This window comes from Meriones unguiculatus, chromosome 16 (genome assembly GCF_030254825.1).
Source record: "Meriones unguiculatus strain TT.TT164.6M chromosome 16, Bangor_MerUng_6.1, whole genome shotgun sequence".
NCBI lineage: Eukaryota > Metazoa > Chordata > Mammalia > Rodentia > Muridae > Meriones > Meriones unguiculatus.
The window spans coordinates 758,792-783,947 of record NC_083363.1 but is presented as its reverse complement, the minus strand read 5'-3'; the positions used below and the strand labels follow the sequence as shown (position 1 = coordinate 783,947).

The 25,156-nt window shown below is 48.5% G+C and overlaps 3 protein-coding genes across 12 annotated transcripts in view; 2 read left to right on the top strand and 1 right to left on the bottom strand.

The window, feature by feature from the left end:
- Trim26 (tripartite motif containing 26) overlaps positions 1-12,759 on the top strand; it is a 29,269-nt gene extending 16,510 nt beyond the window's left edge. For 4 of the 6 annotated variants that reach the window (XM_021651327.2, XM_060369014.1, XM_060369013.1 and 1 more), the window contains 4 exons: positions 383-405; positions 834-949; positions 1,183-1,215; positions 1,652-3,093. In XM_021651327.2, the coding sequence (XP_021507002.1) occupies positions 383-405; positions 834-949; positions 1,183-1,215; positions 1,652-2,334 (855 nt within the window). In that variant the 3' untranslated portion in view covers positions 2,335-3,093. Of the gene's footprint in view, positions 1-382; positions 406-833; positions 950-1,182; positions 1,216-1,651; positions 3,094-11,396 lie in introns of those variants that run through there. The other 2 variants (XM_060369016.1, XM_060369015.1) reach the window with 2 other exon arrangements.
- Positions 4,964-12,213, bottom strand: LOC110557145 (E3 ubiquitin-protein ligase TRIM15). Of its 3 annotated transcripts, XM_060369019.1 has the most exons (7): positions 11,752-12,213; positions 11,328-11,423; positions 9,298-9,528; positions 8,596-8,618; positions 7,142-7,257; positions 6,688-6,718; positions 4,964-5,902 (listed from the first exon to the last, which is right to left on the bottom strand). In XM_060369019.1, the coding sequence occupies exons 1-7, from the start codon at positions 12,211-12,213 to the stop codon at positions 5,896-5,898; spliced, it is 966 nt and encodes a 321-aa protein (XP_060225002.1). In that variant the 3' UTR covers positions 4,964-5,895. The 3 variants fall into 3 exon arrangements, 2 of the variants coding, with proteins under 2 accessions (XP_060225002.1, XP_021507007.2); XR_009586645.1 differs by having other exon boundaries at positions 6,688-7,257; XM_021651332.2 differs by having other exon boundaries at positions 4,964-7,257.
- A 1,148-nt stretch (positions 12,760-13,907) lies between the features above and the next one.
- On the top strand, positions 13,908-23,464 carry Trim10 (tripartite motif containing 10). Of its 3 annotated transcripts, none has more exons than XM_060369011.1 (7): positions 13,908-14,929; positions 16,304-16,399; positions 16,980-17,210; positions 17,888-17,910; positions 18,415-18,530; positions 19,711-19,743; positions 21,056-23,464. In XM_060369011.1, exons 1-7 carry the CDS (start codon positions 14,501-14,503, stop codon positions 21,580-21,582), a joined length of 1,455 nt encoding a protein of 484 aa, XP_060224994.1. In that variant the 5' UTR covers positions 13,908-14,500; the 3' UTR covers positions 21,583-23,464. The 3 variants fall into 3 exon arrangements, with proteins under 3 accessions (XP_060224994.1, XP_060224993.1, XP_021506954.1); XM_060369010.1 differs by having other exon boundaries at positions 13,914-14,929; positions 16,304-16,390; positions 21,041-23,047; XM_021651279.2 differs by having other exon boundaries at positions 13,916-14,929; positions 21,041-23,046.
- The last annotated feature ends 1,692 nt before the right edge of the window (positions 23,465-25,156 follow it).

Below are 25,156 nucleotides of genomic sequence, written 5' to 3'. Positions count from 1 at the left end.
TTATGCTATTTTTTTTTTCATTTTATTTTATATGTGTGGGTATGTTTACCTGAATGTATGGCTGCATACCACTTGCATGCTTGGTAGAAGCTAGAAGGCATTGGGTTTCCTGGAACTAGAGTTATGGATGGTAGTGAGCTGCCATGTAAGTGCTAGGAATCAAACCTGGGTCGGTTAGAAGAGCAACCAGTGCTCGTAACCACTAAGCCATCTCTCCAGCCCATTGTTTGTTTTCTGTTTTATCTGATGCCCCACTAGACTGTTAGTTCTAGGGAAAGAAGCCATGTATGCTGTTTGCTCTCGTGTACCTGCCTGTTAATATGGTTTTGACTGTGAATACAGTTTTAATTCACTTTGGTGCTTGTGTTTTCTTCCCTTGCAGGACACCAAGGACTTCGCCAACAGGTAAAAGTTTCATTTGCTCATTGTTATTCATTCCTTTTCCCCTCCCCCTTCCATGGCCATGGTCCATGTAAGCAGTGGGGAGTGATAGAGTGCCAAAGGCACAGCAACCCTTGTTTCATCCCGCAGCTTTTAAGAAAGTGGTTGATCTTTGCGGATTAGAGACTGCTCTCTCCCAGCATAATCTCTGAGGTCCAGCTAGGCTCACTGTCTTGTACAGTGAGAGAGTGAAAGCCTGGCTTGCCAGACAGAGTGCCCACTTGAAGAATCTGCTGGCAGTCTTGTCTTGGTTCAGGTAGTATCTTTGGCCAGTTTTTTGTCCTTGATTAGGGATAATCAGACCTTTCCTGCTCACTTTGTAATTTTCACAAACACTGGCAGAAAAGCAAGAAGAGCCAAGTGGCAGGTTGTTGTGTCCATCGCTTTTTCAGGTACCCACGGAAGAAGTTCTGGATTGGAAAAGCCATCCCTCACATGGTTAAAAGAAAGGCAGGAGAATTCTCAGATAAACTTCTTTCTCTGCAGCGAGGCCTGAGGCAGTTCCAGGGTAAGTACCAGGGAAGGTGCCAGGCTAGAGGTCAGGCTGGGCCACACTTGGAGGGTTCCTGGCTTCTCACCCATATACTCCCATCTTACTTTTCCAAGGAGTTCTGGCTTCTGAATCTTTGTATCTTTTCTCCTTGGGATATCCAGTAGAGCCCTGTCCCAGAATTAATACCAAGTAAGAAATGGGCTCCTAAGTTTGCAGAAAGTCACTTCTATCTTTCTTCCCTTCATTAGGCAAGCTGCTGAGAGACTTGGAGTATAAGACAGGTGAGTGAACAAAAGGTTGTTCCCACTTTTCCTCAGAAAGAAAAGTCCCGCTGTGGAATCCTCACTGGTATTGCCCAAAGGAAGCCCCAACCCCTTACATTTCAGATTAGTCTCCTGTGTAGTCTGCAGTACTGATGAGACTTTGATGCCACAGGTCACAATTCTAATCCTTTTTCTCATCTTCCTGACCACAGTAAGGTCCTCCTTTCAGAGCAGACAGCTCTGAAACAGAACAGACAGTGGCAGCCCAAGGCCAGAGGTCACTCCACCCAGATGTGTGCTGTGGGTACTGAGTCCCTGCAGGAGACACAGGTCACAGAGACCATGGTGTAAATAGTGTTCTTTGAACTGTGCAGTGAGGCAGCACCGACACTGTGGAGACTCGTCTTCCCTTTGCAGCCCACCACTGACACTTACTTCCTCCCTTGTCCCACAGTGAGTGTCACCCTGGACCCACAGTCGGCCAGTGGGTACCTGCAGCTTTCAGAGGACTGGAAGTGTGTGACCTATACCAGCCAGTACCAGAGTGACTGCCTGCACCCCCAGCAGTTTGACTGTGAGCCAGGGGTGTTGGGCAGCAAGGGCTTCACCTGGGGCAAGGTATACTGGGAGGTGGAGTTGGAGAGGGAAGGCTGGTCAGAGGATGAGGAGGAGGGAGAGGAGGAAGAAGAAGGGGAAGAGGAGGAAGATGATGATGAGGCTGGCTATGAGGATGGATATGAAGACTGGGAAACAGATGAGGATGAGGAATCCTTAGGGGAGGAAGAGGAGGAGGAAGAGGAAGAAGACGAAGAAGTTCTGGAAAGTTGCATGGTGGGAGTGGCTAAAGACTCTGTGAAGAGGAAAGGGGACCTGTCCCTGCGGCCAGAGGATGGTGTGTGGGCCCTTCGGCTCTCCCCCTCAGGCATCTGGGCCAACACAAGCCCCGAGGCCCAGCTCTTCCCAGTGCTAAGGCCCCGGAGAGTGGGTATCGCCCTGGATTATGAAGGGGGCACCGTGACCTTCACCAATGCAGAGTCACAGGAACTCATCTACACCTTCACAGCCACCTTCAGCCGGCGCCTGGTTCCTTTCCTGTGGCTCAAGTGGCCAGGAACACGCCTTCTGCTAAGACCCTGAGTTCTAGAATCTGTCTGGGCCACACTATGGAAATTTTACTTTTCTGAGATTCCAGGACTCTGTGATGAAGAAGGGTTGCCTGGATCCACGTCCATGGAAACTTCCCTTACTGGGATCCCAAGACTATGTGGTGGAGGCAGGTTCTTGGCCAGAGCACCAGGAGGAGAAGGGAGGAGGGACGTCGCATCTGCTGCCACCCATCTCCCCACTGCTACAGCCAAGATATCTCTTAGCACTGTCACTCTATCCGTATTTCTTGTTCCAGCTTCTCACCCTCCTGACCGTTTCCTCTGGGGTCTCCTGCTCTGAAGACCAATTGACTCCCTCCTTCCTGAGCATTCCTTTATGTTGGCTCTGTGCTCTTCAGTTGAACAAACAGGGGCAGCAACATTTCCTGGTTCAGTTGTTATCCAGTGCCCACGGGAAGACCTTCACTGACATCTGAAGCCATTTTGCTGTCCCCAGATTTGAGGTTCACCTTGCCCAAAACCACTCTGTCTCCTACCTTTCCTGGCCTCTTAAACTTACTTTTCCTACCCCATCAGAGTTAAGTACCTAAAGATGCAGAGATGGACATAGATCTGCTGAAGTTTGTGTCCTGGGGTGCTTGTGGGACCTCCTGGTGTGGCTAGCAAAGCTCATGGTCTCCAATCCCAGATCTGAGGAGGTGGGATTCCCAGGTCCATCTGTATCTCAGAAAGCATCTAGGTACTGTGGCTCAGGTAGCAGTTGTGGTCAATAAATTACCTCTGCAGAGTAGTCCTTGTGAAGGGAGTTTTTAAAACAGGCCCAACATCTTGCTCTTGATCCGTGGATCTAAAAACACTGAGGTCAGGACAGTCCCTGCCTCAGGGTATATGGCTGGTGTACTCAGGACAGCTTCAGGCCTCTCTTGCTGGCCCTGTGGAGGTGGATTGGGGAAGGGAAGACAGGGCCATGAGGGATCTTGAGAACCCTTGCTCCAGGTCTACCATGAGGAGAGAGTGCCTGCAGTGTCTCCCTGCTGACACAGCCAGTGCCCACGGTCACACCAGCCCCTGCTTAGTCAAAATGATACCCTTCTTTTTATCCTTAAAAATTCCAAATGTCCTCTGCCTCTGCGAGTGTTAGCTCCTCTCTGCTCTTCAGAGACTGCTTCCAGACACTGGCGTTACCACACTGTCTCCAGACTGAACACTGTATATGGCACGTGCTGCCTAGGTCACTAGCACACACACACACAGTGGCGCCGTTACCCTTTGCTCTTCCCAGAGTTAATCATCTCTCCCTTCTCCTGAACTTCATTTCCTGTGTCTTTACTACCAAATAAACTACAAGTTCTTTCAGTGGTCAGAAATCTCAAGACAGTCATCTGGTGCTGTCTCCATTTTTATCTTGATGCTTTCTCAAGTGACCTTGAACCTGAGCCATTGATTGCTCCCTCTGTGCATAGCTTTTTAAGTCCTCTTTAGTCATCAGACTGGGGTTCTGGGTTCTGCATCCCCTCTCAAGGCTTGTAGCCCAGGCTAGCCTCAGTTTAATTATATGGCTGAAGATGACCTTAAACTTTCTGCCTCTAACCTTCCAAGATCTCAGATTTCAGATAGCACCATTACAACTGGTTTATATGGTGCTGGCGCTGAACCAGGGTCTCACACATCCTAGGCAAGCATTCTAGGGAACCTCAGCGACATCCCCAGTCCTGGTCCTATTTCTGGACCCTGTGTTTACTAATTTATGGTGGTTTGGTCACACATCATCTAATAACTTCCTGAGGTGGGTGTGGAAGTTTTTTTTTTTTTTGTTTTTGTTTTTTCACGATAGGGTTTCTCTGTGTAGCCTTGGCTGTCCTGGACTCACTTTATATACCAGGTTGGCCTCAGGCTCATAGAGATCCACCTGCCTCTGCCTCTCTGAGTGCTGGGATTACTGGTCTTTAACGCTGTGCCCAGCTTTCAAAGTTGAATTTTTTAAATCTTTAGTATCTGGAAATGTTTATCTCACTTACACTCTTAAGGGATTCTGCAAAAGTTTTCCTTCAGGATCTTAGGATTTCTGTACTGCCTTAAACTCCTGATGTTCAGAATTCCCATGGTTGCACTCTCCTCATGATCTTTCTCAGTAGCCTGTTTCTGTTTTATAGGGGACTTTGGGAGTCTTACCTGTATCATTACTCCATGTACTAGCCCATTTGAACACACACATATATACAGACACGTAACATGAAATTAAGGGTATGGATAGGATCTCACTATGTAGACATGGTTGGCTTTTGACTCACTGGCTTATGCTGCCACACCTAGTGTGAGAAAGAAAAAAACTTTGAAAATACCTGAGGCAGCCTAGAAAAAGTTTTATTTTGGCTCATGCTTCTGAAGGTGCCTCCATGGCCAGTGAACTCAGTGCTTTCAGCTTCTGTCATAGCAGCATATATCCTGGCAGGTGTGCTTGACAGAGCAAAGGCACACATCTTGCCAGCCAGAAAACAGTGAACCAGACCCCATGGTCCTCTTCCAGAGTGTACCTAGTGACATTCCACCCTTTGAACCAGTCCTTAACACCATTTAGAAGCCTTGAACATTGAAACTGTAGAATCTTGCCTGTCCTGGCTCCAGGTTGTCACAATAGACAGATAGACACAAAACACAAAAGCCTGTGGGTCACTTTATTAGAACATTCTCTTAAAACCTAGAGAGATGACCTGAAGGTCCTTTGTGGTCCATCCAGAGTTGATGATGAGGCCCCAAAGCATCTTGATCTTTGTGTATAAAAATCAGTATAAATCAGTGCAGGCCTAACAGTCCTGGTTTTCCTACAGCAATCTTTTTGAAGCTTTTGTATTTTATTTTTCCTTTCCAAATCCCATTGGGCTCATAGCTTTGCTGGTGTCTAGGGTGTAGCCTTCCTTCTCTGGTTTTGGCTCTCCATTCAGCGGGATCACTGTGTCCAGGAACTGTGTGCAGGGAGCTGAAGGTCCTCGACACTTGAAAGCTACTGTACAGGTTCCAGGACACTGAACTTTCAGTCTCAGTTTTGAATGCTGGAGACGGCTGGGTTCCAGGTGCTGGTGGCTCAGCCACACTACCCAGGCTCCACCACAGTCTTTCAAAGTTGGTCAGGAATTTGCTTTCCAGTGGGCTATTGATGGAGAGCAAGGTGGAAATTGATGCCCTTGTATGGGACCTCCGCAGGGTCTTACCCCCTGCCTGCTAGTCCAGGGTCATGTCTACACTGCACAGGACAGCTGTGTCCCCTGGTGGGGGACAGATGACTGCTGGTCAGCTGGAATAACACTATCGTGGCCCAGACGCTGTTCTCAGTGCTCAGATCCTGCTCACCCTCACCCTCGCCACCTCTGGGGGCCATTCCGTGTTGCAGCCACCACTCAAGTGGACATTATGTCCTTGGAGAGGCCCAGGCTCAGGTCTGTGGTCTTGAGTGTCCAGAATGAACCCTTTCCCGCTACTTCTAGGCAGTGCTGCCTGCTTCTCAGCCCTGTTTCTGGGGGACAGAAGTGACGGCTCTGCCTGAGGATTTGCTTCTTCAAGTGAGGTGGCCAGGCCAGCAGCAGCAGCGCAGTACCTAGGAGCTTGTTAAGAAACATACAGTCTTGGGGCCCGCCCTAGACTGCCCGTCATCAGCCTTCATGTTAACCAGGCGTCTGGATGACATCTCCATAGATGTTGACGAAGTAGGGGTCAATACAAGAACAGGCAGGTGCTCTGGAAACAAGCTCCGATTTGAAAGAAAATGATATTTTTGCTCTTTTTCTCTCCCTGTCCGTTTGTGGTACTAGAGCTTTATGCATGCTAGACAAGCTCTAGCAGAAAGCTGTACATCCCTAGGACCAAGCCCCCCAGCCCACCCCAGCAAGGGTCTTTGTAGCTGAGGCTGGCCTGGAACTAACTCTTGTAGCCCAGGCTTACCTCAAACTTGTGGCAGTCTGACTGCTTCTACCACTCAACTACTGAAATTGTACTATATTACAATATTACACAGTATTGTAGCTGTGTGCCATGGTGCCCAGCTTGTTTTTAAATAATACACTTATTTGTTAAAATCTACAGAGAATCTAGCATAATTCTGGGCAAAGCTCAGGATTGTAATACATATTTTGAATGCGTATCTATACAGGTAACTGACAACATTCATCAGTTAGGTACTGTGCTAAGCCCTTTGCATACATTAATTAACCTCCACATGGATGCATAGTGTAGGTTCTGTTTTTGTTTACATTTTAGGCAGTGTTGGGGAGAAAAGGCTTAATGATAGACCCAAGACCCCAAGCCATTAGGGTCCAAGTGGGCGCATTTCATTATTGTTTGGGTGATTTTGATAAATGGAGAGAAGCCCCCCAGAGCCCTTGCTGATTACCTGACTGTTTCCAGATGATGCATCAAGTTTTCTGAGGAAAGCAGAAACAGAAAGATCTGTGAGACTTACGTCTCCTCTAGATATTCGCAGGGGAAGGTGTCCTGACTGCAGTGTGACAGGAGAGAAGACTCTTAGGAGTAATGTGTCGCCTTCCTGGACCCGCAGTCTGGAGCCTCCACCCTTGGGCAGAGGAGATCACCATCGGGGGATCGCTCCCTGAGGGAGATCTGTGGAAAGGCCTGGAGGGGAGGGGCTTAACCCAAGCTGTTGGCTTATTTTTGTTTAGGTTTCACTGTGTAGTCCAGGCTGACCTGAACTTGAGGTCCTCCTCCCTTGGTCTCCCTGGGGCTGGCGTAACAGGCATGCACCACTATGCTTGGTGGTTTGAAGTTGGGAAAAGATGGAGACAGGTGGAAGGTAGAAGAACATCTAATGGGATCTGGAGCCTCTTTACCTGAAAATGTCCTCAGCATTGTTGGGAGGCAAAGTAGTTTTCTGTGGAGGTTTCGAATCTCCTTGACAAGCTCAGAGGAAATGGCCTCTGGACTCACAAAAGTTTTCGTCTCATACCTGCAGACAGGTTGGAAATCAAACTTAAACTCCAAAAATAAAGTACTTCGTTATATCCATGCATGTGTGTGTGTTGAGTGTGTAGCTTCCCCAAGAGGTCAGGAGTGTGCCGGATGCCTTAGAACTGGAGTTTACCGTGTCTGGGAACCGCTTGCTCCGGGTGCTAGGAACCCAGCTGTACACTTGGAAAAGCAGCAGTCATTTTAAAACCATTTTTAGCCATCTCTCTAGCCCCCAAAAGTAATGCTTGGGAGATACGGGTCAAAAACAGACTGAAGGATGATCTTAGTATCTTGTGAAAATTAGATTCAGCATAATTTACCTTCTCTAAGTAAGAATGGTTCCCAAAGCATAGACTTTTCATTGGACGTGGGGAGCTAATTTAACCACCTCTTGAGAATTGGAGCTTGGGTCTTTTCCAGCAGGAAGGGGCAGACCTCTAGAGGGAAATGTGATTGCAAATCAGCCCTACACTGTTCTTTCTATATGTGGGCCAGTTTGTACAATAGGAAAACGTCTGGGTAGGAAGGGGGTTCTGGTCCCCTTGCAGTCCTTATGGCTATGTGGCTTCACATGAGCCCTTCTCTCAGCTTCCCCATCACATTACGAGACCCACCACACCTTTCTTGACCTTTTGGAGACGGTTTCTCTGTGTAGCCTTGGCCATCCTAGAACTCACTCTGTAGAACAGCCTGGCCTTGAACTCAGATCCACCTGCCTCTGCCTCCCATGCTGGGATTAAAGCATGCACCATCACCCAGCTGACTTCAGTATTTTCAAATACTAAAATACTAGTATATTTCATGGTTTAAAAATATGTTGGGGAGCTGGTCATGCCAAACACTAGAGTTTGGTACCCAGCGCCTACACGGTGGGTGTAATTCCAGTTCCAGGGCATCTGCCAGCCTCTTCTAGTTTCTTCTGGTACCAGGCATGTACACTGTGCACAGACACTTGCAACACTTCATGCACACAAAATAGGAATTAATTTTTTAAAAAAGAAATCTGATCATCCTAAAGCCATGACTGTTATATATAACTTTGCTTTCAAGGTTAAAATTTATTAGTCAGTGTGAGATAGGTTCTCACTCTGCAGCCCAGGCTTGCCTCAATCTCATGGCAATCTCATGGAGCCAGCTTCCTGAGCACTGGGATTAAAGGCATGAGCCACAACACTGTTTCAACTCTTTACTGAGTTTGAGCGGATAGTAAGAGAGGAAGTGGCCTGTGTACCCACCATTGTTTTTCTGGGTGGTTATCCAGAAGGGGGTATCCAGACACTAAGGATTGCAGTGTCTAAGATGCACGTAAAGGAGGCAGGACTGGAGAGGGCCTTACCTGTTCTGGTTGAGCCTGACATCCTACGAAACATAAAAACGTGCACTTAGTTTCCACATGGCCTTAACCATCAGCCAAAAGCCCCTACCCAGCGTGCTGGAGCCCCTTAATTATTTCCTATGCATTTCACTGCTCTCTTCATGTTTCCCGACTATTACAGGACTTTGTGGCCAGTTTCTTTGTTCTGACTGCTCTGTTCAGCTGTATCCTTAAATGGGTTCTGCCCCCAGTGATTGAGAGAGTGGAGAGCAGAGACCAGCCTGAGTTCCAAGTTAGAGGAGATATGGGTCAGGATTGTGGTAACCACCACAAGACTATTGCTGGTGCTCATCCTGTGAGTCAGGGACCATGCTGAGCACCACGCCTGGTTATTTCTTACACGGTTCACTAAGCCATGAAAGAATGCTATTATCCCATGTTAGAGAAGCTACAAGATTCATCCGTGACAAAGTTGGAAGAGCTGATACTAAACTGAAGATGGTCTGATCATGGTCATCTTTATATGATCCTCAGGCATGTCTGGGGAAATTCTCCAGTCTTTTGGGCCATAGAAAACAGGCCCTCCCCAGCCCTTCTCAATAGAGATAGTCCCCATTTTTCTTTCCTGCCTCTCTTCATCACCTTCCAGCTATAACACAGCACTCCACTTGCTGTGGAACTCTGCTGTCTGTCACAGGGTGGTGAGATTGTGGGGTGTCTTACTTGCAGAAGCTCACTTGCTGGGCGCTGACACTTCTCCTCCAGCTCCTCAACCTGGGCATCCAGCCGGTTGACCTCCTGGGAGACCTTCATGATGTACTCTTCCCTCTCCTTCCATATCTGCTGTTCTAGCTCCTCCAGCCTGTTGAGCAATTGGCACCTCTGGTCCCGAAGCTCCTGCTTCAGCCTGGCAAAAGCAGCTTCTACCTGTTGCTTCTTGCTTTCAACCTGCATCTGTGAGGATAGGAGGGACTCAGAACTGGCTTCCATAGCGATCATCTGTACAATTACTGATTAGGAGAAGCAAGGAGCAAGTAGTTTTAAGACTTGTTACTTCAGATAATGCAATGGTGGAAAGAGATCTCAAGATAAATTTGCCAACGATAAGATTGGTACTGTTGACTTATTCAGGGATTGTAATAATGTCACATTGAACTTTTAGATAATGTTTTAGTTTTTTTCCCCCTCTGTTGCTATGATAAAACATTGACAAAAACTAAGTTAAGGAGGAAAGGGTTTATTTTGTCTTATACTTCCACTTCACAGTCCATCATCATTGAGAGAACTCGGGACAGGAACTCAAACAGAAGCCTAGAGGCTTCAAAGAAACACTGGTCTCTGGTTTGCTCTCCATGGTGTGCTCAGCCAGCTTTCTGTAACCAGGCTACCTGTCCAGTGTAGGGTGGATGCTCCCAAACCAATATTTAATCAAGAAAATGTCTCACAGACTTACCACATAGAGCTAATCTGTTGGAAACATTTTCTCAGCTGCTTTTCCCCCCTTAATTCCTTGTTTAAGGGTTCCCTCTTCCTAGATGACTCTAGCTGTGTCAATTTGAAAAACAAAATGAAAAAAGAACTTAACCAGCACACCTACTGTATCTTTTTTTAGCCTCATATGGAGTAACTGTAGTAGCTTCTTTCTTTAGTTGAGATATGTTTCCATGTCTCATGTATCCTAATCTGACCGCAAACTTAATTCACTATGTAGTCAAAGATGACCTTGAGCTTTTGACCCTTCTACCCCATTACCCAAGTTCTAGAGTCACACGTGTGCATCACACCTTCCATTCTGTTCAGTGCAACCTGGGGCTCCATGTATTCATGTTTCCTGACTAAGGCAAGGAGGACCTTGCAGCCAGCTCCTTTGCTCTGACTGCTCTGTTCAGCTGTATCCTTAAATGGGTTCTGCCCCAAGTGACTGAGAGTGGAGAGCAGAGACCAGCCTGAGTTCCAAGTTGGAGCAGATATGGGTCAGGATTGTGGTGCTCGTCCTGTGTGTCAGAGACCGTGCCAAGCACCATGCCTGGTTATTTCTCACAGTTTACAATGCCATGAAGAATGCTATTATCCCATGTTAGGGAAGCTACAAGATCTACCGGACGAAGTTGGAAGAGCTGTATGTATAGCTTCATGAAGGAAGCAGAGAGAAGCAGCCCAATGTAGCTGCTTCGTGCATCTGCTCTGCTGTCCTCAGAACCTGAACCTAGACAGTTAATCACATGCATCACAGGCTTTCCCAGCTGAAGGTGATGTTTCCCATGGAGACACTGGGCCAGGAGAGCCGTGGACCCAGGTCAGAGACACTTCATTGTAGAGCTGTGCCACATGGCATTAGGAGCACCACTTTTATGGACTCAGTTTTCCCCCGTGTAGGAGAAGAATAAGCCATGTCGCGGATTCGAAGACACCTGAACCGCCTCCAGCTCTGCCCTGAAACACTAGATGCCTTTATGAGGGAGGCTTCAGGAAGATGAGTCAGGAAAATCTGAAGTTCTTTTCAGCTCAGTAATGGATACCAGCCTGACAGACTTTCCTTGTCTGGAAGGAAACCCCTGACGGAGCAGCATGGGAATATAATTCAGTTTGTGCCCAGCATGCACAAGGCCCTGGGCTGCGAACCCCATTAGGCACAAACAGGATTGCCTGGATCCTGTGCCTGGAAAGTGGAGATAGTAGGATAGCTTAGGAGTAAATTTGAGGCCTGTACCTAAGAAAACAAAGGAACAGACAGCCAAGGGTGTGGCCTTTACCAGAACTTCTTGGAGCTTCTGGTCTTCTTGACATTTCCTATCTTCCATCTTGTCCCTTTCCCTTTTCAGAGCTTCTAACCGACTCCTGAGCCTATCCTGTGGGAGAGAAGAAAACAGAAGGAGAGTGTATCAGTGAATAATCTTACTGGCGAACACTGTGTCCTGTGCTGTGGACACTGAGGCTGAGGGCCTCAAGCTCACAGAAGCCTAATCCTTGACCTTCACTATCATATAGGGCAGGAATGAGCTGGGTGGCACTATGGGGACAGAAAGTGTGTAGTGAGGTGTGTGCCAGCAGGGAGACCAAGAGCAAAGAGGAGGGCTGAGAGGAATCTGTGGACAGCAACCCTCTATCCCCTTTCCTTCACTTGCCCACCGCAGGTCACCACCCTGTCCCCCGCGAAGCAGAGCCTCAGCCCCTTACCCTGTAGGGCTGGATGGCTTCATCCAGGAAGCCCACAGTGTGCGTCTGGTGGGCAGGGCCCTCCCTGCAGAACACGCAGAGCAGCTCGGCGTCTGTCTTGCAGAAGAAATAGATCTTCTCTCCGTGCTCCTCACAGCAGGTCTCGCTTAGGTGACCCAGGGGCACCGGGGCCGCTGGGGCCTGAGTTTGCTCCTCTTCTTTCCCCTGACAGAGCGGGCACAGCAGCTGGGCCCCCATGGGGGTATGTGGGAGGCAAAGTAGGCAGACAGTGTGTCCGCAGGCCGTGGTCACCGCATCCTTCAGCGGCCGGGTGCAGGCAGGGCAGGCTACTTGGTGGAGTCCCCGCAAGGACCGGGTTGAGGGCATCACCGTGCCTTCCCCTGCTCGTTCACACAGTCTTCTGCCTCCTCCGTCCACTCCGATTTCCTTTCCCTGAAACTGAGTCACTTTAAAGTGCGTCATTGTCACAGAGGCAAAGGAATAGAGGATGAAAGAACGGCAGGAATGTCACCCGGCTCCGCCTCAGGCACGCCCAGAACCCTGGGCAGCTAGGCAGGTCCAAACTCCAGGGCGTCTTGACGACCCAGCGTTTCCCAGTGGCAGGCAGGTGACCTAGCTCTTCACTCCTGTCTCCTTCTGTCCCTGGGGCGGGGAGCAGCGTATTGCACCATGAGGTCACTCGGAAATGAGGTTTCCTGGAATCTCCTGGCCACAGAGGGGTGGGACCATTGGGGAGGAACGGCTTCCTGTCTCGCTGAGCAGGTGAGACACATAATTTGTCCTAGGAGGCCTGTGGTGGCATCAAAGTCCAGCCTGTGGTGCTGAGACTCTTCGAACTGCAGGTACACAGGCACGGTCCCCTCCTCAGCCCTTCCTGCCTCATCTGCCTCTGCTGCCGGTGCCATCTTTCCTGTACCCCTACGGCCATGCTGAGCACCACATAGAGCCTTGATGATCCTGAGTTTCAATTTTAGGGTTTCTTTTTTAATAAAAAAAAGTTAACTTTTATGTGTGTGTATGTTGGGTTCTCTCAAATGGGTCCCCTGACATTCAAGTGCTGAGTTACTCAACATGGGGTGCTGGGAATCCTATTTGAAAGTGCAGCTACTACTCTTAATGACTGACTTTCCAGCCCCTTAATTTTATGTGTTAGTTTATTTTTATTTGTAATTATTTTATGTGTGTGATTGCTTTGTCCACCTTTCTGTCTGGGCACCACTGTGGGCAATGCCTAAGGGGCAGAAGAGGGCGTTGGACCCCTAGAACTGGAGTTACACATGGCCGTGAGCCTCCCTGTGGGTGCTGAGAGCCCAGCCCAAGTCCTCTGCAGAAACAGCAAGTTCTTAGCTGAGAGCCATCTTTCTAGTTCCAGCAACATGCGTTCAGCCCCTTAGAAATGACTCCAGAACAACCAGTTTCATAACCACCCACTGGGACAGCTGTGGAGACAGAGATACAGGATGAACGGTAAAAAAGGATTTGTAAGGCCAGAGACTTTGATCGCCACAGGCTAGGGACAGCTGGGGTGTTTGGATTCCAGCCCTGGACTCTTCCCAGGGCTGAGACAAAGATGGAGCTGCCAGGTCCTGCTGGCCCTGCGGACAGAACCAGGGCCCCCTTTGTATCTCTGTTCCGTCAGGGTTCAGCACACATTGGCAACTAGAAACTTTTAGATTGGTATATGCAGATATGGCTTTCCCTGGTTTCTTTTTCTGTTTCACATTTCACGTAGCTCAGGCTAGCCTCCAAGCTGCAGCGCAAGCGGAGATTCCTGACTCTACCGTCGCTGTCTGTCATATGCTGAGACCGTGTGCCACCATGCCTGGCTGTGCGTTACGTTTCTGGTCAGCTGCATTGCTGGGAAGACTCACATCTTTGACTTGCAGATAGATCGCAGTCACTTGGCTCTGTTTGTTCACCTTGAATGAGGTGAGGTAACCTGGTGGAGCTGCAAAATGGAGGTCCAAACAGCAGGATGTGACAGAGCAGAGGTGGAAGAAATAAACTGTTTAAAATGCCTTATTCTATCAGTGGAGATGTGTAGTCATGGAAGAAAGAAAGAGAGAGAGAGAGAGAGAGAGAGAGAGAGAGAGAGAGAGAAAGGAAAGGAAAGGAAGGAAGGAAGGAAGGAAGGAAGGAAGGAAGGAAGGAAGGAGGGAAGAGCATGCTGCTCTATTTTTCCCCCATGCATTTTTTTAACCCTGGCCCTCTTTAAAAGCCTGTCGTAGGCCTGTGGAGGCATCACCACAGTTGCTTGTGCTGTGCACACCCAAGCTCAGAGCCTTATCTGAGTCCCCACACTCCCCTGCCCACCAGCCTTGTGCTGGCTGATACCTCCAATCTCCCTGGAGACAGGTGGCTTGGTGCAGAGTTGGGGTGGCAGCTCAGAGTCAGGCTCCTCCCTGCCCCCAAGAAGTGGCCTGCTGAGACACTAAACACTCTCATCGTTCTGTGAGCAGCTCCCAGGGAACAGAAAGAGACGGAGAGCCCCCCAGGCCATGGGAACTGGTCCAGAGGGTAACTTCAGCGTCCCTGGATGATGCTGTGAGCTCCTGGGTCTTCCTCTAGTGCTATTTCTTCCTCTCTGCTGTTGGAAGGAGAGAGAACAAGGGGCCCCTGGTGCCAGAGATGCAGTTGGTCCCCTTGTATGACTATGTCGGTGTTCAGGCCGGGGGTGTGTGTGGAGCGTATTTTTCCCGTCAAGCTGAGACGGTGACTTCCAGGAGGCAGAAGGCCCAGTAGGCCTGACATGGCCTCAGCTCCTTCTGTGACTAGCCTGGCGGATGAGGTCAACTGCCCTATCTGCCAAGGCACCCTGAGGGAGCCAGTCACTATTGACTGTGGCCACAACTTTTGTCGTGGCTGCCTCACGCGCTACTGCGAGATCCCAGGCCCAGAACTGGAGGAGTCCCTCAGCTGCCCGCTCTGCAAAGAGCCCTTCCGCCCAGGGAGCTTCCGTCCCAACTGGCAGCTGGCCAGTGTGGTGGAGAACATCGAGCGCCTTCAGCTGGCATCCACGCGAGGCCTGGAGGTGGAGGATGCCTGTCCTGAGCACGGGGAGAAGGTCTACTTCTTCTGCGAGGAGGATGAGGCACAGCTGTGTGTGGTATGCCGTGAGGCCGGACAGCACCGGGCTCACACCGTGCGCTTCCTGGAGGACGCAGCGGGCCCCTACCGGGTAGGAAACACTCTGGGGGACTCTTGGGGGAGCTGGGTGGACTTGGGGAAGCACAAAGGCACTGTGGTTCTGGAGTAGAAGGGGTCTCCTGACTCCACTGACTTGATCACCGAGGCAATAGACAGACAAGCACAGGGTGAGTTCTGCTGTTTCCTTGTGGACTGTAAGGAACAGGTACTCAGTGAATCCTTTCTGAACGAACGAGCCATCAAACGTGCGTGTGTCCTGTGTCAGTTAAGTGCGTTTGAGGTTTGTATTTTAGGGAATGCCTTGTTTGTGGAGGGGTGGTCTGGGTGTGTTGCATTTGGGACATGAAACGGAAAGCTCCTGCTGTGAATAAGCTAGTTGGGTGAATATTTGTGGCGTATACTTTTATTTTTTATTAAACGAGTGCATTGCTAGTTTTAGTTGCTTTTATACTGTATTTTGTTATAAGCAAGTATTCGTATGTATACTTATATACATATGTATATTTATATTATAGTTATAAATATTTATTATAGCATTTTATTAATGATTTTTGATGGTGAGATTTCTTTATGTATTCTCTTTTTTTTCAAGCCAGCTTGTCTCATACTAATTATACAGCTTAGGATGACCTTGAATGTCTGATTCTCCTGCTACTACCCTCTGAACACTAGCATTATAGATGTGTACTACCACCCATGTTTAATGCATGGTTAGGAACTGAACCCAGGGCATCTCACATGCTAAGCAAGCACTGTAATAACCAAGCTATAACCCCAGCTTTTTAAGTATATTTTTAAACACATGTGGATATTTATGTTTGCTTGTTCCTAACCCCTATAACAATTTATAAAACAGGGCATCAATTATTTTTGCATCTAAATTTCTTCTCACCTCGTATCATTTCTAGATAATTGGTTCTAGTAAGAGAAGAGCTGTTATTTCCTCTGTATGTATTTTCTCTGGGTGACATAATTTTAGTTTCAACAAAGAACACATGGAGCCCAGATCATAGGTAATACTAGCCAGATGCAAAAGAAGGTAATTGTTTGACCTGAAGAAGGGCTCAAAGAGAAGAAAAGCCATGCCCTTTGATGGCACATGAGAAGGGGGACTCAAAAATCTTTGGAGCACAAGAGAAGAGGAACAAGACTCAAGGCCAGGTCTGGTGGTGCTTACCTGTGGTCCTAATGTTTAGAACACTGAGACAGGGGATTCTGAGTTTGATGTAAGTCTGGCCCACATGAGATCCAGTCTCAAAGTTAGAACAAGGAAGGAGACCCTGTGTCTCTCAAGGAGCTGAGGTTCCCACTCATCTCCAGGGCAGTTTACATCCACAGACTGAAGGGAGTACCATCCCTCGAAGTTACTTTCTCCGTCTTAGAATGTTATGTTCCTTCTACCCAGGAACAAATACAGAGGTGCCTTGTGTGTCTAAGAAAAGAGAGAGAAGAGATTCAAGAAATCCAATCAAAAGAAAACAGAAGAATACAGGTACTCCTGGTATGTCTCCACGCTCCCCAGGTCCAGCCCCTTCCTCCAGACTCTGAGGCCACAGAGTGGATAGGGACTTATGTTTTGAATTTAAATCCTGACTCTGGCATTAATTCTTACATCTTGAGTCGCTCTCTAGCTTTAGCTCACTCATCTGTAAAATGGAGACTTGGATTCATTTCCTCATTGAATCACCACAGGAATTAGTGTAACCCGGCCTCTAACCACTTAGTAGTGTGAACACAATGTGTGCTTCCCTTAGGGCAAGAGGCCTGGCATCTCTGGTGTCTTCCTGAGCCACAGTTTCGATAGTGGGGCAATGCCAGGTTGTGTAGCTACCAGAGATGGAGTGGAGTGGCAAGCAGCAAGAACACAGATCCACTTTCATATGGGAGTCAAGGAACAGTTTTACCACCAAACATTGGGAGGTGTGGGAGAGACCAACAGGGAAGTGGGCATCTATAAAAAAGGGAAGGAAAATGGGGAGGAGATGCTCAGGGAAGAGGAGGAGTAGGGGCAGGGGAGGATGGGTGAAGAGCTGATGTGGGGGAGGAAAATGTCCTCCTGGGCCCTCGTCTTTCCTCCTCAGACGCAGGTGGCCACCAAGAGACAACAGGTGATTTCGCAGTTTGCACATCTGAGCCAGTTCCTAGACAGACAACAGAGTGTCCTCTTAGCACAGCTGGAGAGGTTGGATGGGGACATCCTGAAGCAACAGGAAGAGTTTGATACCCTGACCACCAGGGAGATCTGCCGGTTCAGCACCCTGATCGAGGAGCTGGAGGAGAAGAACAAGCGGCCAGCTCAGGGGCTCCTGACGGTGAGGCCTGTGCCCCCCAGGGTCTCCAGAGTCGTTGCCTGATCAGCACCTCCTTCACATCCAGGTCTCTGCATCCCAGATGGGATGTGGAACACAGGGCCAGGGGTCAACGTCTTGCCTGAGCTTCCCCAAGAGTTCCCTGGTTGTTGTGCTCTCTGGTCTTGGTCTTTCTTCCCCGCCATCCATAGACCAGGGAAGAAATGAGGATCCAAGAGCGAAATGAGGTAGAAGTTGCTCTGATGAGCACCAAACAACTGCCATGTGCTGTTTCCAAAGGAAAACCTTTTTATGCCTTGAGTGTCCCTCCACTGGCCGGAAGTCCTTTTGAGACTGTTTTACTTCCTTGAACTGGAGGAGAGTGGTTGGGTTCCAGCAACATGATTTAGGGATTCACTGGATCTTGGGAAGTAAGATGTCTTGGTGTAGAACTTGTTTAGCTTTGTCTAAAGCTAGGAGAAGTAAGCCACAACACCAACTCTGTCCACGAAGCAAAGGAGCTGGATGCTTGCGTCTGGTCCTCATGTCCAAGGCTGCGATATGGTATTTTGTGTTTTGTGGTCATTACAAAAGTGGGAGAGAAAAACCAGGACTGAATCTCTCTCTCTCTCTCTCTCTCTCTCTCTCTCTCTCTTTCTCTCTCTCTCTCTCCCTCCCTCTTTTTCTCCCCCCCCTCCCAGGATATTAGAAGCACTCTAATAAGGTTAGTGATGCAATGTCTATTTCTTTCTTACACATAGATGTCCATTCATACACCTAGTCATTGCCCTGCAGATAAGCCACATTCTCACCTTAAGGATACAGTCATGTGTCCATCTACACATGTTCAAACACGTTCCCATATACTGCTGTGTATCTACCCACTTGGGTGGCAGTGATGCCCATCTGAGAGGATGGACATCTCTGTGTGGGAAGTTGCTGCTCCAAGCCTTGTTAGAAGAAGACGGCTGTCTTGGGAGGTCATTAAGAAAGAATAATCTGGAGGAATAGAGAGCTGGCTCAGTGGGTAAGAGCACTCACTGCTCTTGAGAGGACCCGGGCTCATGTTCCAGAACCCACATGACAGCACATACACAGTGGATCCTATGCCCTCTTCTGGTCTCGATGAACCCTGCATGCGTGTGATGTACACACATAAATACACATAAAATTAAGGATTTTTTTTTAAAAGAATAATTCCCAGACTCTGCTATTTCTGCGCCTCTAGATGTGAAACCAGGAAGTGCCGAAAACCCGAGGCTATATCCCCAGAGCTGGGCCAAAGGATCCGGGACTTCCCCCAACAGGCCATCCCTCTGCAGCAGGAGATAAAGACATTTCTGGGTAAGGGGACCCTGTCCTCACAGCATGCCAGTGTGCACCCAGCCTAGGCTTGGATGTGGCCTCTGACTCCACTGCCAAATGACTGTGCTGTGTATTCTGGCAAGTCTCATCTCCTTTTGTACCTTGAATTTCTTATTTGCCAAGTCCGATAAAATCTAACTCTCAGGGTGACGCAGCAGGGAAGAGAAAGAATAAAAGTGAAGCTTTGGGGACTGGGGGTTATCCTTTTAAACAAATCTGACCAGTTCACATGAAGTCCTGGAGAAGACAATGATTAACAACACCCATTCCTCTCCATCACCAAAAGCCCTCAGCAGCGTGTGTGTGTCACACAGTGTGTTTTGTTGTTTAACCTGGTTAACTATAGCCAGTGACAGCATTTGACTTACTGGGGAAGCTGACTCTCCTGCCTCTTTTGCACTACTGAGAGTTGAACCCAGGGCCTGTGTAGGGCAGGCAAGTGCTCTACACTGACCTATGTCCCCAGCCTTCCTCCCACTGATTTTTACTGCTCTGCCTATCCAAACTGAGACACCCCCATAGGGACTTCACCCATTCCCAGAAAGAGTCATGATGGCAGCCAGCCAGGAAAGTTTGAAATGTAAGATACGGCTTTCTGCTCTCCACGGACTGTGACATCATGAACAATGTCACCTGTTTCTAATGTCACACCCACAAAAGCATTTCCCTGAGAGGACATTCCTGGAAGCCTACTTCCTGCAAGTACTCTCACAGGCTAGACAGTAGAGGAAGTTTTACTCTAATCAAAGGCGACTTTTGACTGGCCCAAACATTTCCAAGTAGAAGGGGAAAAAAGTGAACCTACTTACCTATTTCCTCGGTAGGAATATGTGAGGGTAGAGAGGTAGGCAAGGCAGATGTAGTCCCTGTCTGCTCAGGGGCAGGGTAGCAGGCTTCTCCCTGGGCTCCAGGTCAGGAGCATCATAACCTCTTGTAAGAATGCATATCTGCAGCCCTGCCCCAGAGTGTCTGGGTCTGAAATGAAAGCGAGTGCTTTAAGAGGTTAGGATGCAAGCACATGTTTAGAAGCACTGGTCCAGAGGATTCCAGCTTCCATCTTCACTCTGTCCCTTCCCCTCTGAGCCACCTTTTCCTCACCGAGTGCTCTGTGGTATTGAGGTTAATGAAATCTCATTTTGTCATTATTTCCTCTTTACAGAAAAGCTCTGCTTTGAGTTGGACTATGAGCCAGGTAAGCAGCACACATTAGGACAGGGAGAACAAGTTTTTCTGGCTTCTTCACTATGTGTTAGAATAATTATGTGGACATTCACACACATAATACACACATGTGACATGTAGCATTCATACTTGCATCTCTATAGAGCCCACATTCAACACCAAGTGGAAAACCACTACTTTGTGTTGAATATGTTAAGATCTTCCCCCTTTTAATCATTCCCTAAATAATGTAGTATAAATAACAACTATTTCCATTTACATTTTATTGTACAACATAAACAACCTAGAGATAATTTGAGGTGTTCGGGAAGGTATGTATAGTTTACATGTAAGTAATATACCTTTTTACATAAAGTACATGGGCTTCTGTGAAGCTTAGTATGCTAAGAGGTCCTGGAAGTTCCGTAAAGATATGGAGGTATGGCTGCATACAGAGTTCAACCAGGCCAGCCTGGTCTACATAAGCCACGAGTGGGGGCATGGACATATTACTGGAAAATCTGGTCTCCAGGTCTGCTCAGGTGCAGTGGACAGGATGATTAGACTAAAAAAAAAAAAAAAAAAAAAAAAAAAAAAAAAAAAAAAAAGTGGATACAGTCTGTCAAGGAAGCCTTTCTGGACGAGAGGAACTTTTGCTGGGTTTGGAGTCCGTTCTCAGTATTGCCAGAAACCTCTGCTCCTCCCAGATGTTATTTCTTAAATCATGTAAACAGAACAGGCTACGGAGAAACAGGAAGGAACCCCTTTAATGCTGTTAGTCTCCCACCTGCTGGCCCAAGGCCCAGGAGAGCGGGTCATGGAACGATGGGAGCTCTGAAGGCAGGTGTGTGCAGACGTGGGACTGGCTGTGTGAGGAAAGCCAGTGTGAGGCCGATTGTGCGTGAGGGAGCTTGTGTGTGAGGCTGGCTGGGAGCCTGTGAGGAGGGTATGTGTGAAAGTGGGTGTGTGTCAGTATCGGCGTGCCCCTGTACAAAGATGTAGTTCTTGAGGGGACGCTGCGGAAGGCAGAGTGTGAGGGCGCCCACGTGAGGCAGGGTGTGTGTTTCGTGTTCATCGGGAGATTCCCAGAGGATGGCAGGCCAGGCGAGGGCAGCGTCCTCTTTGTGTCTGACTTTTCTGGCTTTAACCTGTGAGTGCTTCCCCTTGGCATCCTTTAGGGATGCAGATCTTCAGCCTGGAGGCCCAGCACGGTCCTGTCCGCATAGATGGTTTAGCACTAGCAGGCGGGCATGGAGGTGAGCTTCTAGGCCATCCAGCAGCTCATATAGCAGCCCCGCAGACATGTCGTTCCTTGTCTTATTCCACAGCGTGTGTCTCTCTAGACCCCCAGACTTCCCACCCCAAGCTCCTGCTGTCTGAAGACCACCAGAGGGCTCGGTTCTCCTACAAATGGCAGAGTTCACCGGATACTCCACAGCGTTTTGATCGGGCCACTTGTGTCCTGGCCCAACGTGGCTTTACTGGGGGGAGACACACTTGGGTGGTGAAGGTCGACTTGGCCCACGGAGGCAGCTGCACTGTGGGTGTGGTGAGAGACGATGTTCGTCGGAAGGGAGAGCTGCGGCTGAGGCCGGAGGAGGGCATCTGGGCCGTGCGGCTGGCCTGGGGCTTTGTCTCGGCACAGGGGTCCTTCCCCACAAGGCTGGCCCTGGAGGAGCAGCCCAGGAAGGTGCGGGTGTCCCTGGACTATGAGGTAGGCTGGGTGACCTTTGTCAATGCCATCACCCAGGAACATATCTATACCTTCACTGCCTCCTTCACTCGGGAGATCTTCCCCTTGTTTGGACTCTGGGGCAGAGGGTCCAGTTTTTCCCTGAGCTGTCAAGAAGGTGCAGCTTCCGTCCTCTGAGCACAGAAGCGAGCACTGGGGAGCTGAACTTTGGTTCCCCAGGCACAAAAGTGGCTTTTTCAGACAACTGGGATAGCATGCATCAGTAAGGGGGCGAGGTGGTGGCACCTCCAGTCTCTTCACTGCTGAAGCCTTGCCCCAGTACCGATCAGATGCTCAGGATAAGTGGGACTCTGGCTGCTGCTGGCCATTCTCACCATTGTCATCAAGGGGCACAGACATAGATGTACACGCAGAGCTGGGTATTAACTTAAAGACCTGCATCCCAGATGAGATCCTGGACTCAACCAGCTGATGATTTCAAACAAAACCCTTTGCCTCTTTGTTTTGTTTTCTTCCAAAGATATTGGCTGATTTATTCATATATTCAAGAAACACTTTGGAGGAGTGGATATGATCAAAATACACTGTATACATGAATGAAATTCTGAAAAAAAATAAAAATATTACTTGAAAAAGAAACATCCTCTACCGTCATGCACAATACTCCTGACATGGCTTCTCACAGGACTTCCGGGAGCAGTGTGTGCTCTCACACCCGCTCCAGCCACCGTCATGCCCGCCCACATCAGCCAGTGGGTGAGCTGCTGAGCCAGCAGGAGGTAGATGGGTGCCCAGCACCAGGTGGAGGCGGGTGAGCTGGGTACAGTGTGGCCGTCCACCCAGGTTAAGAAGGCCCATCGCATTTCATGGGATGTCCTTGACCCAACAAAGGTGGGCCCAGCAGGAAGGACTCCAATACAGGGAGTGGCACCATTTCTGGTGGACAACATGAAAGGCAATCAGCATCACTGATGCCGCGGATGTCCGGGCAGGACGTCAATGCCATGCTCCTCTTGGATTACGTGGCTCTGGGCCTCCCAGTGGCACTGCTTCTACCATCATTGCTTCTGGCTATTGTACCAGGTAGGACAAGCCACTGAAGTCATCCTCAGCAACAGCTCTGAAGATCATTGTGGTAAGTTTAAGGCACAAGACTTACCCCCTGGGAGCCCCGGTGGCTGGCATGTGTTACCAAGAAGAATGAGATGGCTACTGTGAAAACTGTACTAGCAGCCGTCTGGCAAGCAGGAAGCAGTGGACCCCTCAAAATATTGTCAAGTTGTGCAAAGGACGCTGTTTGTCCTCCTTCTTTCCTGTCTTCTCACTGGGAGGGCAATGGCTAATGCCATCTGTAAGTGGCATTACAGGAGAGGCTCTGAGTCCAGAACAAAGCACAGTGCATCTTCAGGGGTGTGATTTTAGGGTCTTGTCCCCACTGAGACCAGTGTGAGCAAAATTCACTGGGGTTTCTGGGTGTGATAATCCTGTCTGTTCAATAAAATTAAAATAAAAAGCATTGAATGCAGAAAAAAAGGAGGTACTTGAAGAATCCAGTGATTCCTGGCAAAATGTTTGTCTTTGTAGTTATTTTTTCTATTACAATGATAAGACACTATGACCAAGACAGCTTATGGAGAAAGTTTAAACTATAACCCAAGGGCTACACTGACTCCCTGGAGGAAACTCTCTTCCCAATCAGCTGATTATGAGCTGAAATAAAAAAGGAGACGACGGAAGAGAATTAGTCGCAAGCAGCTCAGTTGGCGGAACAGAAACAGCATCATCCGTACTCTTCTGCCAGGAGGACGCTGAGGGATGATTTGGATGACCTGTCACCTTTAGCCTAACAAGCTGAAATATGGACAAAGGTTACCGGGGTGGGGTAGAACAAGAAAGACGAACTGGCTTGACATGGAGAATTATATGGGATGCAGGAAGCTGGGTGAGGGTGGGGTGCTGTGGTCATGTGGATAACCCAGAAATGTCCCTTTCGGAAATGATTTGGGTGCCAGGCTGGCCACCAATAATGGGTACCTACAACTTGGAAAATTATATCTATTGCCCCAAGATAGTACTTTAAAGTTTATACATTATAAAAACGTTTTTTTTAACTTTACAGAGTGGCTGTGATGAAAGTTTTAGTTTTTATTGGGGCTGCACTTGATCTACCTAATTCTGCCCTTGCTGACAGTCTATTTAACATCTTGCTGTTCATTCAACATAAACCACATCTGTGAGGGGACAAACCAGCAACTCTAAGAGAGAGGGTGCCTGGCACCTGCAGCCCAGGCTTGGAATCTCCTTCCAAGGTCCATTCCTATCCTCTACTCCAGGGTGTTCATTATTTCCTATAAAACATATATTTAAAAAAATAATGGCATATACAAGTGTGTGTGTGATGCTAAAACATACAGCCCCTAAGCCTCATGATCCACTGAAATGGACTGTGTTCTCCTGTTTCTTTGTGTTGGTTTTACTTCAGTATTTAAAATAACTATGAACCTTTAAGGTATGTGTTCATGAAGTTCTCTCCCTGCTATAAAACTTCATGCCCCTTATGGTACTTATTTTGGTAACTCTGAGATATATTCTATTATCATTTCCCATTTTTCTTTTTATGTGTGGGTTATTTCATATGTGTATGTATGTTTATATGTGTGGGTACACGTGTGTGGGTTCACGTACACATATGTGTGCATGTGTGGGGCCTGCGGTCGACATCAGATGTCTTTCTCAGTCTCTCACCACTTTACTTATTTGGCATAGTCTCTTGCTGAGCCCGGAGCTTGCCAGTTCTGGTTAGCGTAGCGAGCTGGTTGGTTTGGGGGCTGTCCTGACTTTCCCCTGCAAGTGCTAAGATTACAGGCAGCTTTTACACGTGTTCTGGGGATCCAAACTCCAGTCTTCACGCTTACACAGCAGGCGTTTTATATGCTGAGCCGTCTCCCTGGTTTTTACTATGCCCTGTTCAACGTGAACGGAACAGCTGTGTGCAGGAGTGTATGTGTGTACCCCAGCAGGTAGAGGCAGGGAGATCAGGAGTTCAAGGTCAGTCTCTGCTCCACAGTGAGACAGCAGATCCGAGGCTAGCCTGAGTTACATTAATCCCTGCTGAAAGGGAGAGGAGAGAGACAAGCACATATGTGTGTGGGGTGGGGGAGAATGAGGAAGAGGAGGAAGAGTGGGAGAGAGCTGAGGCCTGGTGAAATTTGGTGATTTGCCCATCCAAGGGCATACAGTTTTTCTTTCTTTCTTTTTAGTTTTTCAAGACAGGGTTTCTCTGTGTAGCCAGCCCTACTGTCCTGGAACTCACTATGTAAACCAGACTGGCCTTGAATTCAAAGATTTGCCTGCCTGTGTCTCCTGAGTTTAGAAGATTTTTTTTTTACTTTTTTTTTTCCATCAATTACACTTTATTTATTCTGCATCCCCCCATAAGCCCCTCCCTCCTCCCCTCCCAATCCCACCCTCCCTCCTCCCTCTGCTTGCATGCCACTCCCCAAGTCCACTAATAGGGGAGGTTCTCCTCTCCTTTCTGATCTTAGTCTGTCAGTTCACATCAAAAGTGGCTGCATTGTCCTCTACTATGGCCTGGTAAGGCTGCTCCCCCCCAGAGGGAGGTGATCAAAGAGCAGGCCAATCAGATTATGTCAGAGGCAGTCCCTCTTCACATTACTATGTAACCCAATTGGACTCTGAACTGCCCTGGGCTACATCTGTGCAGGGGTTCTGGGCTATCTCCATGAATAGT

Coding starts and splice junctions, on each gene's coding strand:
- Trim10 (XM_021651279.2), top strand. CDS start 14,501: ATGGCCTCAGCTCCTTCTGTGACTAGCCTGGCGGATGAGGTCAACTGC. Junction 14,930..16,303: donor ACGCAGCGGGCCCCTACCGG/GTAGGAAACACT, acceptor CCTTCTACCCAG/GAACAAATACAGAGGTGCCT. Junction 17,911..18,414: donor ATTAGAAGCACTCTAATAAG/GTTAGTGATGCA, acceptor CTGCGCCTCTAG/ATGTGAAACCAGGAAGTGCC.
- LOC110557145 (XM_021651332.2), bottom strand. CDS start 12,213: ATGACGCACTTTAAAGTGACTCAGTTTCAGGGAAAGGAAATCGGAGTG. Junction 8,619..9,297: donor CAGCAAGTGAGCTTCTGCAA/GTAAGACACCCC, acceptor TATGTTTCGTAG/GATGTCAGGCTCAACCAGAA. Junction 7,258..8,595: donor GTCAGGCTCAACCAGAACAG/GTAAGGCCCTCT, acceptor ACCTGTCTGCAG/GTATGAGACGAAAACTTTTG.